General features: G+C 43.4%; 1 protein-coding gene across 2 annotated transcripts in view; it reads left to right on the plus strand.

Annotated features, from left to right (window-relative positions):
• Positions 1–323: 323 nt before the first annotated feature.
• si:dkey-22i16.9 (V-set and immunoglobulin domain-containing protein 4) overlaps positions 324–17,051 on the plus strand; it is a 39,607-nt gene continuing 22,879 nt past the window's right edge. For both annotated transcript variants that reach the window (XM_063060900.1, XM_063060901.1), the window contains exons 1-2: positions 324–401; positions 8,552–8,902. In XM_063060900.1, the coding sequence (XP_062916970.1) occupies positions 350–401; positions 8,552–8,902 (403 nt within the window). In that variant the 5' untranslated portion in view covers positions 324–349. The remainder of the gene's footprint in view (positions 402–8,551; positions 8,903–17,051) is intronic.

Below are 17,051 nucleotides of genomic sequence, written 5' to 3' on the forward strand. Positions count from 1 at the left end.
CCCTTATTTGGGAGTGAGAAAGTTGGCAACCCTAACTGTAAAAGATATGTTGAGGTGAGTTTAACCCTACTTGAACACCCACCCCGGTCGGCCGGTCCGCAAGAATATTGTCAATATTAAACCGGTCCGCGGTGCAAAAAAGGTTGGGGACCCCTGATTTAGAGACTCCTTCAAGCTGGCCTGGTTAAAGTCCCCCAAAATGATAGGGAAGGCACGAGGGTGTGTTGTTTCATGCCTCTTAATCATATTACACAGTTTAGTGATGTAATAGGATTAATTAAGAAGAAAAAAGGGAAGTACAAGCCTTCAAGACTACGGGAACAGGCATAATAGCGCTAGTAGTTGCAGTATGGCAAAGCAAGTATGTTTCCTCTTGGCTTTGCTTTTGTTCTGGGATCTCAGTAAGTATGTTCATTTTATCTCGCTTATTTGCCAAAAGGGGTGATGTGTGTGTTTGATCATACAATATTTCTTCTTCTGAAATATTATTTTTATTCCTGCATTTTCAACAATAGCATTCACAATGAACTGTATAACATACTAGCAGTTGCTAGGTTTAAACTGAAGTTCAGTGTTATACATGAATCTGTGGAACTCTTTGCCACAGGCAGCTGTGGGGGCCAAGTCTTTATATATATTTAAGGCAGAGGTTGATAGATTCTTGATTGATCAGGGCATGAAGGGATAGAGGGGACAGGCAGGAGATTGGGGCTGAGAGGAAATTTGGATTAGCCATGATGAAATGGCAGAGCAGACTCAATGGGCCAAATGCCCTAATTCTGCTCCTGTATCTTATGGTCGTAACTGTCTAAGACATTGAAATGAAAATAATAGTAACTTAACTGAAAATATCACTTACTGCTTGTGTGAATGGCTCATCAATAAATGTGGTCGGCTGTGATATTGCCTCCCAGAGGACAGTCAGCATAGCTTTGGGTGGGAAAAGTCATTCTCATAAATTTGACTGAGTCTTTCTGAGAAAATGTATAAAATTATGAGAGCCATAGAGTGGCTAAACAGTCAGATTCTGTTTTTTTTTCCAGAGCCAATGGGTCAAATGTTAGATTTAAAGTGAGAGGGAGAATGTTTAAAGGAGTTGTGAGAGGGAAGTCCATTTGCAGAATGATAGATACTTGGAATACACTGCCGGGAGAGGTGGCAGAAACAGATATGAGTTTCAGAAGCATTTAGACAGATACTTAACTAGGGACGGAATAAAGGGACAAAAACTATTTGATGGCAGGTAGGATTAATTAGATTAGTATCATTGTCTGTTTAAATCTGGTTGGTTGAAACCCTGTTTATGTCCTATACTTTTTAATATTCTATGATCAGTTGCAGTTGGGAGGCTACAGCATCTTGTGTAGGGATGGCATTAAAATCTTACCTTCCATTACCAGAGTAAAGGTAGATTTTATTGATTTTGACCAAATGGATATGGGAGAAATGATGAAAAAAAGCTCAAGGCGAAGAACTGTCCAGAGACTATGATAGTTATTCCAGTGCCTAAAATGGAACCATTTAAGGTAAGTGGAATGCAAAGGGTAAAGAGTTCCTGAAACCATGCCTACAAGTTTTTTTTTTCTCTCTCAATTTTATTTTCTTATCTTCTGGTTTGGATTTAACTCGCGTGACAACAGATTATAAATATTTTTGTAGCCAAGCACCATATTTTTGAGCTGGCAATAGTGAAGGTGACCTGCAGAATGATTTCAATATGTAACAGTCAGTGATCTAAAGTGACCTTTGTCCCCCTTCGCCCACACCTCAGTGAGTTCCGTGTTCGCCATGATGCGGAACTTTTCTTCCGCCGTCTCCGTCTCCGAGCCTACTTCTTCGGCAAGGACTCTTCCACCCCCACCGATGACCCCTTCTCCCGTCTTCAACCCTCCTCTTCTTCATGGACACCCCGCTCTGGTCTTCTGCCTGCTCAGGATCTCTTTATTGCCAACTGCCGACGGGACATCAACCGTCTCGACTTCACCGCACCTTGTCCCCATTCCAACCTCACTCCTTCGGAACGCTCTGCTCTCCACTCCCACCGCACTAATCCTAACCTTATTATTAAACCCGCTGATAAGGGGGGTGCTGTTGTAGTCTGGCGTACTGACCTCTACCTTGCCGAGGCACAGCGACAACTCGCGGATACCTCCTGTTATTTACCCCTCGATCGTGACCCCACTAAGGAGCACCAGGCCGTTGTCTCCCACACCATCACCAACTTTATCCGCTCAGGGGATCTCCCATCCACTGCTACCAACCTTATAGTTCCCACACCCCGCACTTCCCGTTTCTACCTCCTACCCAAGATCCACAAACCTGCCTGTCCTGGCCGACCTATTGTCTCAGCTTGCTCCTGCCCCACCGAACTCGTTTCTGCATACCTCGACACTGTTTTATCACCCCTTGTTCAATCCCTTCCGACCTATGTTTGTGACACTTCTCACGCTCTTAAACTTTTCGATGATTTTAAGTTCCCTGGCCCCCACCGCTTTATTTTCACCATGGATGTCCAGTCCTTATATACTTCCATCCCCCATCAGGAAGGTCTCAAAGCTCTACGCTTCTTTTTGGATTCCAGACCTAATCAGTTCCCCTCTACCACCACTCTGCTCCGTCTAGCGGAATTAGTCCTTACTCTTAATAATTTCTCCTTTTGCTCCTCCCATTTCCTCCAAACTAAAGGTGTAGCTATGGGCACCCGTATGGGTCCTAGCTATGCCTGCCTTTTTTTGGGTTTGTGGAACAATCTATGTTCCGTGCCTATTCTGGTATCTGTCCCCCACTTTTCCTTCGCTACATCGACGACTGCATTGGCGCTGCTTCCTGCACGCATGCAGAACTCGTTGACTTTATTAACTTTGCCTCCAACTTTCACCCTGCCCTCAAGTTTACCTGGTCCATTTCTGACACCTCCCTCCCCTTTCTAGATCTTTCTGTCTCTGTCTCTGGAGACAGCTTATCCACTGATGTCTACTATAAGCCTACTGACTCTCACAGCTATCTGGACTATTCCTCTTCTCACCCTGTCTCTTGCAAAAACGCCATCCCCTTCTCGCAATTCCTCCGTCTCCGCCGCATCTGCTCTCAGGATGAGGCTTTTCATTCTAGGACGAGGGAGATGTCTTCCTTTTTTAAAGAAAGGGGCTTCCCTTCCTCCACTATCAACTCTGCTCTTAAACGCATCTCCCCCATTTCACGTACATCTGCTCTCACTCCATCCTCCCACCACCCCACTAGGAATAGGGTTCCCCTGGTCCTCACCTACCACCCCACCAGCCTCCGGGTCCAACATATTATTCTCCGTAACTTCCGCCACCTCCAACGGGATCCCACCACTAAGCACATCTTTCCCTCCCCCCCTCTCTCTGCATTCTGCAGGGATCGCTCCCTACACAACTCCCTTGTCCATTCGTCCCCCCCATCCCTCCCCACTGATCTCCCTCCTGGCACTTATCCGTGTAAGCGGAACAAGTGCTACACATGCCCTTACACTTCCTCCCTTACCACCATTCAGGGCCCCAAACAGTCCTTCCAGGTGAGGCATCACTTCACCTGTGAGTCGACTGGGGTGATATACTGCGTCCGGTGCTCCCGATGTGGCCTTTTATATATTGGTGAGACCCAACGCAGACTGGGAGACTGCTTTGCTGAACATCTACGCTCTGTCCGCCAGAGAAAGCAGGATCTCCCAGTGGCCACACATTTTAATTCCACATCCCATTCCCATTCTGACATGTCAATCCACGGCCTCCTCTACTGTAAAGATGAAGCCACACTCAGGTTGGAGGAACAACACCTTATATTCCGTCTGGGTAGCCTCCAACCTGATGGCATGAACATTGACTTCTCTAACTTCCGCTAAGGCCCCACCTCCCCCTCGTACCCCATCTGTTACTCATTTTTATGCACACATTCTTTCTCTCACTCTCCTTTTTCTCCCTCTGTCCCTCTGAATATACCTCTTGCCCATCCTCTGGGTCACCCCCCCCCTTGTCTTTCTTCCCGGACCTCCTGTCCCATGATCCTCTCGTATCCCCTTTTGCCTATCACCTGTCCAGCTCTCGGCTCTATCCCTCCCCCTCCTGTCTTCTCCTATCATTTTGCATCTCCCCCTCCCCCTCCAGCTTTCAAATCCCTTACTCACTCTTCCTTCAGTTAGTCCTGACGAAGGGTCTCGGCCTGAAACGTCGACTGTGCCTCTTCCTATAGATGCTGCCTGTTAGGTAAATTGAAGGGATTGAAGGCAGATAAATCCCCAGGGCCAGATGGTCTGCATCCCAGAGTGCTTAAGGAAGTAGCCCAAGAAATAGTGGATGCATTAGTGATAATTTTTCAAAACTCGTTAGATTCTGGACTAGTTCCTGAGGATTGGAGGGTGGCTAATGTAACCCCACTTTTTAAAAAAGGAGGGAGAGAGAAACCGGGGAATTATAGGCCGGTTAGCCTAACGTCGGTGGTGGGGAAACTGCTGGAGGATGTGATAACAGCACATTTGGAAAGCGGTGAAATGATCGGACAAAGTCAGCATGGATTTGTGAAAGGAAAATCATGTCTGACGAATCTCATAGAATTTTTTGAGGATGTAACTAGTAGAGTGGATAGGGGAGAACCAGTGGATGTGGTATATTTGGATTTTCAAAAGGCTTTTGACAAGGTCCCACACAGGAGATTAGTGTGCAAACTTAAAGCACACGGTATTGGGGGTAAGGTATTGGTGTGGGTGGAGAATTGGTTAGCAGACAGGAAGCAAAGAGTGGGAATAAACGGGACCTTTTCAGAATGGCAGGCGGTGACTAGTGGGGTACCGCAAGGCTCAGTGCTGGGACCCCAGTTGTTTACAATATATATTAATGACTTGGATGAGGGAATTAAATGCAGCATCTCCAAGTTTGCGGATGACACGAAGCTGGGTGGCAGTGTTAGCAGTGAGGAGGATGCTAAGAGGATGCAGGGTGACTTGGATAGGTTGGGTGAGTGGGCAAACTCATGGCAGATGCAATTTAATGTGGATAAATGTGAAGTTATCCACTTTGGTGGCAAAAATAGGAAAACAGATTATTATCTGAATGGTGGCCGATTAGGAAAAGGGGAGGTGCAACGAGACCTGGGTGTCATTATACACCAGTCATTGAAAGTGGGCATGCAGGTACAGCAGGCGGTGAAAAAGGCGAACGGTATGCTGGCATTTATAGCGAGAGGATTCGAGTACAGGAGCAGGGAGGTACTACTGCAGTTGTACAAGGCCTTGGTGAGACCACACCTGGAGTATTGTGTGCAGTTTTGGTCCCCTAATCTGAGGAAAGACATCTTTGCCATAGAGGGAGTACAAAGAAGGTTCACCAGATTGATTCCTGGGATGGCAGGTCTTTCATATGAAGAAAGACTGGATGAACTGGGCTTGTACTCGTTGGAATTTAGAAGATTGAGGGGGGATCTGATTGAAACGTATAAGATCCTAAAGGGATTGGACAGGCTAGATGCGGGAAGATTGTTCCCGATGTTGGGGAGGTCCAGAACGAGGGGTCACAGTTTGAGGATAGAGGGGAAGCCTTTTAGGACCGAGATTAGGAAAAACTTCTTCACACAGAGAGTGGTGAATCTGTGGAATTCTCTGCCACAGCAAACTGTTGAGGCCAGTTCATTGGCTATGTTTAAGAGGGAGTTAGATATGGCCCTTGTGGCTACAGGGGTCAGGGGGTATGGAGGGAAGGCTGGGTTCTGAGTTGGATGATCAGCCATGATCATAATAAATGGCGGTGCAGGCTCGAAGGGCCGAATGGCCTACTCCTGCACCTATTTTCTATGTTTCTATGTTTCTATGTATCTAGATCTCTATGGATATATGGTATTCAGAATAAGAAGATTTCAGGTTTATTTGAGGCCTGTGTGGTGAACACATTAATAAAGCCAGTAGAAATCAATTCCTGCCTTTGTCCAAATTTATGTTAACTATTTGGCCAACTTACATAAAAAGATAGGTGGATGGAATTCACTTGTCATAATGCCCCAGGATCATTTTATCCAATTTATTGAGGATTAATTTTAACTATGGCAGATAAGGGCATGTGCATGTCACTGACCAGCTGTTTCTAATTGCGGGGTGATGGAAATTAACAAGATTTTAGCTGAGTTGGTCCAACAATCAGAGCTGAGCATGGGAAGGAAGAAAATTGGATGGGGTGTCGCGGTCAGCTTTAACAGCAGACTGGAATGTTTTTTCTTTATACTCAGGATGACTCCTGGATTATTAGTAGCAAAGAATGTCTTTATAATCTTTATAACTGAGGGGAGCAATTTAAAAGAGACCTAAGAGGTAACTTCTTTACACCGAGGGTAAGAAGTACCTGGAATGAGTTGCCTGAGGAAGTAGTTGGGGTAGGTGGAATTGTAACATTTAAGAGGCATTTGGATAGGAACATGGAGGGTTATAGACCAAATATGGGTAACTGGGACTAGCAAGGAGGATACTGTAGTTGATAGGGACCAGTTGGGCAGGAGGGCTTGTTTCTGTGTTGTATGACTCTATGATTCTCAGCAGTGTGATGCCTATGTGTTGAGATGATTTGCCACTGTTGCTTAAAGGAAAACTGAAGTAACCAGAGCGTAAAAACTCTGGGCAGTGGTGAACTTTACAGTCTGTGGGAATGAGCTGGCGGTAGTGAGGGTGACCTGCAGAATGAGTTCAACATGTAACAAGCCATTGCCTTTGTGAAGTGTACCCTTAACAAATGTGACTGCAGCAACTGTTGCAGCTCACGGGGTCTTGGTTAGTGCAGATTTTGCTGTGCAAATGCCAGATGTCACTAAGCAGGCTAACCAGCCTCATCACCCTGGTTTACTGCAAATTCATTATTCCAACCACAAGTAGCAGGGAAAGATAGATATTTCCAAATCAAGTGTATGCTCTATGTTTAAATATTTTCACAACTCCTCAGGTTTTATTAAACATGCATATAAACAACATTCAGTCACAAGGTGTTAACTGGAAAGTGACATTTGTGACAATGTTGATACCCAATCAGAAGTAGTTTAACTATGACAATTGAATGACACCAACATCACTAGATAACCCATCAACAGTATCCTGGAGGACCAACTGTATAAATGCAGTGACTATATAATTGTGGCAAGGATTGCCCTCTTAATTTCTCAAATCGATTTCACATTCTGCAAGGTACAAGGTAAGAATATCATGAAAAGCTCTCCACTTGCCTGAATGAATGTAGCTTCATTCACCATCTTAAACATACATACCTCCATCATCAACAACTGATGCTTTGGTGCGCGACTTACCTAATGACTTCCAGAAACTCTCCTCAGCTTCTTAAGCTGCATCTCCCAAACCCAGAACTTCTTCCTACTGGAAGGACCAAAGTGAAGGCCACACCCTCCAAATTGTATGCTATCCTGCTTTGAAAATATATAATTCCTACTTCATCATGGTGCATCGGGGTCTTAAAACTCTCTGTCCAACATCTACATGGGAGATGCTTCATCAAATGAACTGCTGCAGTTTGAAAATGTAGCACAGCTCTTTTTTAAAGTCCATTAGGGATATTAAGTCTTCCTAGTAAAACTAGGAAGTCTTCCTAGTAAAAGAATAAAAGGAGTAACTGTGGGTAATGAAGGGTGAGCAAATGAAAATGAAGGCCCCACAGAAAAGTTTAGCATTGTAGCATGAGTTTAAAGACATACTATTGAACATGAAACACAAATTAAAATTGAGTATTTCTGAATACCAGAAAAAACACTTGTAAGTTACTTTGCATTTTTGTCTCTGTCAAATCTTGGTGGATGTCCATTCTACACAGAGGTTGGTAACATCGAGAAGAAGCAAGTGAAAACCATTGTGAATATTATGAATTTCAGACTACCACTTTAGCAGACCTAAAGCCAGTGGAAACTGTATGAAGAATTTATGCCTATTATCTAATTTATTTACTCTACATTTTTTTTAGAGATACAGCAGGAGAAAGCCCCTGCCCAGCAACCCTCCTACTTAACACTAGCATAATCACAGGGCAATTTACAATGACCAATTAACCTACTAACCAGTATGTCTTTGGACTGTGGGAGGAAACTGGAGCACCCGAGGGAAACCCATGTGCCCTTGTGGAGAATATACAAACTCTTTGTAGACAGTGCTAGAATTGAACTTCAGACTCCAGAATGCCCTGAGCTGTAATAGTGCCATGCTAATCACTACACCACTTTGACAGTGTTCATGGCTTAGGTGCGAATGATATTTAAAAGACGTACACAGAACATTTTGCTCAAAGCGTTTTACCAAATTACATGGGAATAATAAACCTGTCAAAATGTAATTCATTATTTTTGTATTTTTGCCCTTAAAAAGGGTTGATCTCATCTGTAACATTGCCAGATGTCTTTCTCCTTGCCCACTTTACTGGCTTCATTATTGCTATATGACCATGATTTAGTAGCAGGATGGGCAGTCACTCTGGCAGGTTATTCCTCTAAATAAGACTGTGCTGTTAGTGGAACACAAACTCTATCATTGACTGTTCTCTGGTTATCTGTTTTACAGCTAATTCTCTTACACTGATTGCTCCTGAGGAGGTAAAAGGGCTATTGCAAGAATCAGTCACCATCCCCTGTGTCTATAAACCGTCTCCTCAGTGCACTGATGTGGTGGTCACCTGGTACATTGATACAAATGACATTCTCATACATAGAGCTGAAAATGATGATTATATTCCACTTTCCATCAATCGGGACAGAATCACTATGAATCACAGTCCTGGTGATGTCTCACTTAACCTGAAAAAATTGGCCTACAGTGATCAAGGAACTTACACTTGTGAAGTTAAGTGCCGGTTTGTTAATAGATTAGAAGGAGTACAAAAAAGATTGAGTGTCAACTTAACAGTGGTAAGAGGTAAGTAATATTTTGACTGCTTGTTGTTTTACACATTTTGTTCATGATTAAGTATAACAACTGGTAGAATTGTTGAAAGATATTACTTTAATGAGTTAGCCATTATTTATTTGTACATTTAGTAGAGAAATTAAGCACAGGTTCCACAAAGCATTGAGCAATATTACATTGAAGCAATATTACATTGAGTGAATAACCTCACACAATAACTCCTGAAGTACTATGCAAAAGTCTTAGACACATATACAGTATATAGCTAAGATGCCTAAGACGTTTCCACAGTACTGTACATATTGGGATTTTGTAATGCAAAACTTGGGGTACTGTTACAGTAGCTTTATAAATATTTGTTTATGGCTTTTTAATCATTTTCATATGATTAGTTTTCCTTTAAGCGGAGAGCTCTAATTATTCTAATAACAGTAACTGCTGGGAGCTGAGTGTGGTTGGTAAGGAACTGTTAATTGTCTGGCACTTTAGTTTCATGAACACTACCTGTCACGAATACATCTGCTCTCACTCCATCCTCCCACCACCCCACTAGGAATAGGGTTCCCCTGGTCCTCACCTACCACCCCACCAGCCTCCGGGTCCAACATATTATTCTCCGTAACTTCCGCCACCTCCAACGGGATCCCACCACTAAGCATATCTTTCCCTCCCCGCCTCTCTCTGCATTCCGCAGGGATCGCTCCCTACACAACTCCCTTGTCCATTCGTCCCCCCCATCCCTCCCCACTGATCTCCCTCCTGGCACTTATCCGTGTAAGCGGAACAAGTGCTACACATGCCCTTACACTTCCTCCCTTACCACCATTCAGGGCCCCAAACAGTCCTTCCAGGTGAGGCATCACTTCACCTGTGAGTCGACTGGGGTGATATACTGCGTCCGGTGCTCCTGATGTGGCCTTTTATATATTGGTGAGACCCGACGCAGACTGGGAGACCGCTTTGCTGAACATCTACGCTCTGTCCGCCAGAGAAAGCAGGATCTCCCAGTGGCCACACATTTTAATTCCACATCCCATTCCCATTCTGACATGTCTATCCACGGCCTCCTCTACTGTAAAGATAAAGCCACACTCAGGTTGGAGGAACAACACCTTATATTCCGTCTGGGTAGCCTCCAACCTGATGGCATGAACATTGACTTCTCTAACTTCCGCTAGGCCCCACCTCCCCCTCGTACCCCATCTGTTACTCTTTTTAATGCACATATTCTTTCTCTCACTCTCCTTTTTCTCCCTCTGTCCCTCTGAATATACCTCTTGCCCATCCTCTGGGTCACCCCCCCCCCCCGTCTTTCTTCCCGGACCTCCTGTCCCATGATCCTCTCATATCCCCTTCTGCCTATCACCTGTCCAGCTCTCGGCTCCATCCCTCCCCCTCCTGTCTTCTCCTATCATTTTGCATCTCCCCCTCCCCCTCCAGCTTTCAAATCCCTTACTCACTCTTCCTTCAGTTAGTCCTGACGAAGGGTCTCGGCCTGAAACGTCGACTGCGCCTCTTCCTATAGATGCTGCCTGGCCTGCTGCGTTCACCAGCAACTTTGATGTGTGTTGCTTGAATTTCCAGCATCTGCAGAATTCCTGTTGTTTGCCCATATGTTGTCATCTGTTTCATACACTGTTGTCTTGCTAATGGATTTCAACATGATGCAATCCATAGTGAACTTCCACATTTCTATCATTGCGGCAGAAGGACGGTCATTGATGAAATAATCGAAGGTGGGTGGACCTTGGATACTGCCCTGAGGATCCCTGCTGTGTTGCCCTGGTGCTAAAATGATGAACCTCTAACAAACACAGACATAATCCTATTGATACTCATTGATGTTCCTACTACCATGTCACTTTGATTCTACACTCAGTCAAATGCTGCCTAGATGTCAAAGGCAGTCACTCTCAACTCTCCTGTTGAATTAAGCCCCTTGGTCCACACTTGGATGAAATGGTGATGAGGACTGAAGTGAAGCAGTCCAGGCAAAATGCAAACTGCGCATTGCTGATTAGGTTATTGACTGGTAAGCGACTGTACAGTTGGAGACTACTTCCGTCACTTTGCTGGTGATTGAGAGTGGGTTAATTAGGTGGTAATGAGCCAGTTTAGTTTTTATGTGAACCTGGGCAGATTCCCACATTGCCAGTGTTGTAACTGTGGTGGAGCAGCTTGACTGGAGGTGCAGCAAACACTGAAGAGCAGGCGTTCAGCATTCCAACTGGCATGTGCCTGGTCCGGAATTTTCTTTATTTTCAGATCTTTTTATTATTATTATATCATTCAAAAATAACACGAGTACATTGAAGTAAACAACACTTACAATGTCTCAAGGAAAAAAAAAACATTATTTTAAGGATTGAAAGATTTTTACTTTTATTCAGTTCTCTCAGCCATTTTTTGAAGTCACGAGGAATGAACCGAATCGGTTGGGGACTGGCTTTTGTTTGTATGCATCTCAAGAGCAAGCCGAGAGAGATCCACTACTTTGCATGCAGGCTGAACGGGATTGTGAAAGCTTTAGTCATTTACCTAGCATTCATGGGCTTGCTCTCGCCGTTGCTAAGAATGGGCACATTTTAGTCCTGTATTGCAGGTTCAATAGAATGTTATTCTTGCTGAATGCTCATGAACCAAGCTTGGTTCCTTGGCTTGAAGTGATGGTAGACTGGGTCGTGAGGTTACAGCTCATAGTAGTGTACACTTCTGCTGCTGTCAATGGTCCACACTACCTCATGGATGTGTGATGGATCCACTCTGAGCTTTTGATCTATATCAGTCTATCTTATTGGACATGTTTTAATACCAGGCAGAAGTGAAGATAGGAATTCGTCTCTGCAATGACTACACGGTGATCACTTCTACCAACTGTGGCAAGGAGGATGCCCCTGTCACAGGTAGACTGGTTAGGACAATGGCATGGAGGTTTCTCCCTCATGTTGGTTCATTCATTACCTGCTGCAGACCCTGTATGGCAGTTGTGTCCTTTAGGGCTTAACCTACGCAGTCTCTGTTGGTGCCACTAAGATAGCCTCTATCTTAGAGATGGATACTGAAGATTCCCACCCAGAGAACAACCTTCCACTGTTGTTCAAAGTGGAGAAACACTGATTTATAATCTGAGGAAGATGGTAAGTCGTATTCAGGAGGACATTTCTTTCCCTTATGCTCTGGGATTTTATGAGTTCTAGTGTTGAAGATGAGGACTCCAGAGGCTATTTCCATTCACCTGTATTTCGCAGTGTTGCTACTTGTGCTTTGTCTTTCTTGCTGTTGAGAGATAGAACACAGAATATACCTAGAACATAAAACAATACAGCAGAGGAAAAGGCCCATTAACCCACAATGTAGTGCCAAACTAGTTAGGCTAAGATGTCTGATTGGACTAATTCCACATGATCCACATCTGTCCATCTGCTGCATAGTCCTCTGCCTATCTAAGAGCCTCTGTCGTATCTCCACCACCACTCCTGGCAGCATGTTTCAGGCATCTGCATTCGCACATCTCTCAACCTGCACATCTTCTTTCAACTTTACCCTTCTTACCTTATATACATACCAACTAGTGTTAGACATTTCAATCCTGGTCGGGGGCGGGGGGGCCCGTATAGCAGCTCTCTACCCTGTCTCTGCCTTTCATCATTTTATAAACTCTTATCAGGTCTCCTCTCAGCCTCTACTGCTCCAGAGAAAACAACCCAAGATTGTCCAACTTTTATAACATGTAACCCATGTAACCCCTACTCCAGGCAATGCCCTGGTAAACCTCTTCCAGACCCTCTCTAAAGCCTCCACATATTTCCTCTAAATGGGGTGATCAGAGCTGATTGCAATACTCCTGATGCAGGCTAACCAAAGTTTTATAAAGCTGCAACATACTTTCCTGACTTTTGAATTCAATGCATCAATGAATATACTTATTTTACTAACTGTGAACTCCACATTTGAGTGTCAATACTGGTACTGATATAATGTGTTAATATACATACTGTCCCACTGAATGAGTCGTTTACTTGACTCATTAATCAAAGCTCTGACATTAAAATTTTACCCATTATCTCATCTACCACATCTCCGGTTACTATGTCTTTTTTGGCTGTCTCTCCCAGTGGTAAGATGATAATTCTGTTTTGATAGATCCATGTAGCATGGTTATTCTTCTCTTTTAATACATTTTACTTGTGATATCTGTGTTGGAAAATACAAAATTATGTGCATCACTGTCAATCCTAGCCCTTCAGTAATCCCAGAGCAAAGCAGATTTTTGAATGTCTTTGAATGACTACGTAGTGACATGATAATATTACAGCAGAGTATAAATTGCACGGCCTGTTATTGCTTTCAAAAGAATTATTTCCATGCAGACAAGTGTTAGCATGGAACTATTTTCTTTGAAAGTGAATTCAGAGAGTGACAACTCCAGTACCTATGGATTCTAATTTTGTTATGGAATGTAGCTTGCACGTTGCACGAGATATTTCTGAGTTTTGTAAGTAGTATATGGTCATTCTTTCTTTGCATTTGAAGAGACATTTTCTATGCCATAGCATTAATATCTAGGTATCTGAACTATTCTGCTGACTGCAAATATTTTTTTGCTGTACAGATATTGTGAAAGTGTATAAAAATGCAAATACGTTTTTCATTCATTGTGGCTTAACTACAAACTGTACTTAACATCAGCACATTATTTTTGCACACGCAGGCTGTACCTAAAACAAAGAAACCAATGTAAATCAGGTTGATTCACTCAATTAGTTTTTAAAACTTCAACGTTGTCTTAGAAAACAAATGTTCTGCTTGTTATATGGTGAAAGCAGAAAACATTCATAGTCAGAAACCCGTACAATCAAGGCAATAAATGCGGGAACCAGCACCTGAAAGAGTAAAACCTGTTTCAAAAGTGAAGTGACTAGCTATTTCAGAATCAGAATCAGGTTTATTATCCCTGGCACGTGAAATTTGTTAACTTAGCAGCTGCAGTTCAATGCAATACATAATCTAGTAGAGAGAGAGAAAAAAATTATAATAAATAAAATAAAACTTAATAATAAATAAACAAGCAAATCAATTACATATATTGAATAGATTTTTAAAAATGTGCAAAAACAGAAATACTGTATATTAAAAAAAGTGAGGTACTGTAGTCCAAAGCTTCAATGTCCATTTAGGAATCGATGGCAGAGGGGAAGAAGCTGTTCCTGAATTGCAGTGTGTGTGCCTTCAGGCTTCTGTATCTCCAACCTGGTGGTAACAGTGAGAAAAGGGCATGCCCTGGGTGCTGGAGGTCCTTAATAACGGACACTGCCTTTCTGAGACACTGCTCCCTAAAGATGTCCTGAGTACTTTGTAGGCTTTTTAGCATCTGTTAGTCTCGCGAGACCGTGGATCTGCGCCTGGAAAGTCTTGCTTCAGTCTCTCCAGGGCACAGGCCTGGGCAAGGTTGTATGGAAGACCGGCAGTTGCCCAAGCAGCAAGTCTCCCCTCTCCACGACACCGATGCTGTCCAAGGGAAGGGCAAGGGCTGATACAGCTTGGCACCAGTGACGTCGCAGGAGTTGCCAGAGCGAGGTTGAAAGCAACGTTGGACTGCCTTAGGGATTCCAGCTCTGGATTTGTCCTCAGGGTTTACTCCCGAAGCCTTTCCCAGAAGTGGATATGGCTGCAAGGCAGTGGAGGTTTGAAATCAGAGTTTTCCCTCTCTTAGATGGACTGCCTTCTCAGGCTGACGAGCTCCATCTACCTGAAGTACTGGTTTTAAGGTGCCAGGACCCACCTTCGCCCCTTCTCCTGTCAGTAGAAACAGTTCCGCTGGGCTTAGAGCCGAAGCCACACAAGAAGGCCAGGAGTTGGACTTGGTTGTCAGAGGCTATTTGAGGCGCATGCCATGAGGAGCACTTTAGGTAGTGGGAGCTTGTCCCCACTACCACTCCTTGGCTTGACAACCTTGGAAGCCAAGGTTAGTACCCAAGATGGAGCAGACTAGACTTACAACTTTCTGCAGCTTCTTTCGGTCCTGTGCAGTAGCCCCTCCATACCAGACAGTGATGCAGCCTGCTCTCCACAGTACAACTGTTTAAGCTTTTGAGTATATTTGTTGACATGCCAAATCTCTTCAAACTCCTAATAAAGTATAGCCGCTGTCTTGCCTTCTTTATGACGACATCGATATATTGGGACCAGGTTAGATCCTCAGAGATCTTGACACTGAGGAACTTGAAGCTGTTCACTTTCTCCACTTCCGATCCTCTATGAGGATTGGTACATGTTCCTTCAATGACAATGAATGAGTAGACTTTAATGACTGGCTTTCATTTATGTGATACTTCTCAGTCAAAAGTCAATAACTGGCCAAATAAAGATTGGGTAAATATTTAAATAGTGGCCCACAAAATGTATTAAGATTAGGAGTGAAATGTAAAGCCTGCTGTAAAGTAACCACAAAGCAGCTAAATTGATTATCATGTTGTTTTTGCAATGATACAGGATATTTATCTCAAGCAGCACAACCACCAGTCTAAATGCTTCAACACCAAACAAACCTTTTTGGAATAAACTGCTGCACCTCTCCAAGGGTTCTTAAACAGCACACATCAAGACCACAACTTCTATTCCCCCAATGAACAGAGGCAGCAACTGCAATAAATCACCCCTCTCCAAATTGCATATTATCCTTATTTGAAAATAAGTGACCTTGCATTACGATTGGGTCTAAGTCCTAGTACTCTCTGTCCAATTGCAGTATGAGAGATCCTTCACTGGTGTGGTTAAAGTATTTTCAAAGACGATTAGGTATATTAATAAATGCTAGTCTTCCCAGGAATATCCAAGAATAAAAGGAATTTCTATAATTGTAGGTAATGTAGGGAGAGAAAATCAGAAAAGTAGTGGGAAGGTTAACTTTGTAGTAATGGCAACGAGTGGTGGAAAACACAAATATTGAACGTGGATCGTAAATTAAAATGAAATATTTCCCAAAGCTTGTGCTAATAGTGTTAAAGTATTTTTGTATTTCTGCTTCTACCTGATGACGGTGAATGTCTCATTCTACACATTCATTCATACCATTGAGGAGAAAGAAGATAAAGTCATTGTCGATATTATGAATTTCAAACTACCACCTTGTGAAAACCAATGAAAACTCAACAAAAAATTCCATCCAATTAGTATCTGATGTGGAGGAGAATGTAGTAAAGAAGACAGTGTCATGGTTTTTGTGGTGAATAATATTAATACGGGACAGAACACTGTACTCAAAAAATTTTACTGCCACGTTACATGGAAATAATAAGTTGTCAAAATTTAATTAATCATTTTTGCCTTTTTGCCCTTAAAATAGTCTAGGCTCATCTGTGACATTTCCAGATGTGTTTCTCCTTGTCCATTCTATTGGCTTCATTGATTGCTATATAATTGGAGTTTTAAATCAGGATGGGCACTCAGCTTGGTACAAGTATGCCTTTGGCAAGTTATTCTCCATCCAGGAAGTGAAAGGGGGGACTATTCTCTGAATGGAGAGCAAATACAAAAAACTGAGGTGCAAAGGGACTTGGGAGTCCTTGTGCAGGATTCTCTAAAGGTTAATTGCAGGTTGAGTCTGTGGTGAGGAAGGGAAATGCAATGTTAGCAGGTCATTTCAAGAGGACTAGAATATAAAGGTAAGGATGTAATGTTGAGACGTTATAAAGCAGGGGTCCCCAACCTTTTTTGCAGTGCGGACCGGTTTCATGTTGATGATATTCTTGCGGACCGGCTGACCGGGGGGGGGGGGGGTGGTGGGGGGGGCGGGATGGTTGCCAACGGACAAGAGTAGTAGTGAAATACATTGTGTTTACCCAGAGAAGACTACAATGACCATGAAGCCTTGCGCGGGCACCTGTGCGCACGCGTGCACCTGCCGATTATTTTTCCACAAATCGTGTTTGGCGATTCTGTTCGGAGGGGGGTGTTAATCACGACTGGAATATCGGTAATGAGTGGCTAATACACTCAATTTCGTTTCTAAAAGGCTTTATCTAACGAATTTAATGTTAAACACACAGCACATTTTCCTCGCATGAATATAGTGATAAGTCAATTATCAGGGGAGGACAGGGGAGTTTGAAGTAAGTGTTGAACGAACTTCCAGTAGAAGTGTCAGAAGCAGGTTCGA

The sequence above is a fragment of the Mobula hypostoma genome, chromosome 10 (genome assembly GCF_963921235.1).
Source record: "Mobula hypostoma chromosome 10, sMobHyp1.1, whole genome shotgun sequence".
Lineage (NCBI taxonomy): Eukaryota > Metazoa > Chordata > Chondrichthyes > Myliobatiformes > Myliobatidae > Mobula > Mobula hypostoma.